General features: G+C 36.5%; 1 protein-coding gene across 1 annotated transcript in view; it reads right to left on the bottom strand.

The window, feature by feature from the left end:
• Positions 1–463: 463 nt before the first annotated feature.
• LOC109534660 (glutamate dehydrogenase, mitochondrial) overlaps positions 464–1,513 on the bottom strand; it is a 9,634-nt gene continuing 8,584 nt past the window's right edge. The window contains exon 10 of the mRNA XM_019900403.2: positions 464–666. Within this exon, the coding sequence (XP_019755962.2) occupies positions 550–666 (117 nt within the window). The 3' untranslated portion in view covers positions 464–549. The remainder of the gene's footprint in view (positions 667–1,513) is intronic.

The following is a 1,513-nucleotide window of genomic DNA, read 5'->3' as shown; positions in this document are numbered from 1 at the left end:
GACATAAAAATATCTAGAAACTTGGATAGAACAATCGGGTGACCAAACAAAGAGAAATAAGAACGAGAATAGAAATAGCCAGATCGACATTCGTAAAAATAAAGACGGGAGACAAGATTTACGAGTCGGGCATTTAACATGGAACTTAGGATGAGGATGCTGTATTGTTACGTTTTTTCCACGCTCTTGTATGGAGTTGAAGCATAGACCTTCAAGAAAAACCACATCGACAAAGTATCATCATATAATGAGAGGACAGAAATACAAACTTCTCCAACTGATAGTCCAGCGATTACTGGCTAGAGGATTGTTCAGCTGTTCAGAGCTGCAATCAATAAAGTCATGATTGATGATGAAACCTCCGATAGTAGATAGATAGTAGAAGAAGTGTTAACTCGATAAGCTGGATCTTCCCACCAAACCGAGCCGGCACATTGCGTCGCAGCAGAGTAAATAAAGACGATTATTTCTTAGGTTTTTATCTCTCAATTTCCCAATTATTTCCATGCTTAACTCAACACTAGGTATGAAAATATTTATTAACACTTCTCAAATAAGAATTTTTTGTTGAAAAATTATTTTAAACATATTTTGAATTGCTACGGTATATGCAGCTGTCCGAACATCTATGCCTAACTTGAATTGCTCCAGATTTTTTATAATTTCCTACAAAAAAAAACAAATCAATCACAAAATGCACGAAAGTTACATTGTAGAAATTATAATAGTTTAATAAAAGCGACTATACGAACATCCTGACAATATTTTCCAGTTAGTAATTTTTTGCAAAGAAACCGCTTTGTGATTGCTAAAGCTCATAATACAGGAAGTTTGGTAACCCAGCCTTCTTAGAAGGAGGTTTGCAAACATATTTTTGGTGTATTTCTTTAGAACCCATATCTCGAAAGCAGTTAGTTAAACATTGCAGTTATGAATATATTTGAACCATTGGGATATGGACCAAATTGGACACTTAAATGGAAACTCCCATTTCTGTACCAGTTAGTCAAAAACTGATGTCGGTGTCTGAGCCTCAATTTTTATGACAAAATTCGCAAACTCGAGACCCGAGCTAGAAATTTCAGGAGTAATGCAAGGATTTGCATCTCTCCCGTCCATTGAACTGATTAACTATTCACGAAATGTTCAGACGATTTTCGTCATTAATTTTGCCATAAACATAGAGGCTCAGACACCGACATCAATTTTTGACTATCTGGTACAGGAGTGTACCATAACAGGAGTTATCCATAAAATTCTGGAAACTTACAGTACAAACAAATGATAGGCTTGAACCTACCAAATGTTAGGAGATAACAATTATTGTAGCGCCCAAATATTTATATAGATATAGATAGCCTATCAGACTATGAAGGATTTCACGGCCGGTCAGATTACATTTAGGAATGTTTTCCGGGCTTTGAAGCCGTGGTCTATCGGAATTTCTTCCTGACGTTTCGTCCATAACTGCGGTGGACATTTTCAAAGGCGATGAGGCAGTGGGCGAAGTGAT

Source organism: Dendroctonus ponderosae, unplaced genomic scaffold, assembly GCF_020466585.1.
Source record: "Dendroctonus ponderosae isolate FM_Combo_2020 unplaced genomic scaffold, Dpon_F_20191213v2 Dpon_F_20191213_7, whole genome shotgun sequence".
Classification (NCBI taxonomy): Eukaryota; Metazoa; Arthropoda; class Insecta; order Coleoptera; family Curculionidae; genus Dendroctonus; species Dendroctonus ponderosae.
Note: the sequence above shows the minus strand (reverse complement) of the source record. Positions and strands in the feature narration are given on the sequence as shown.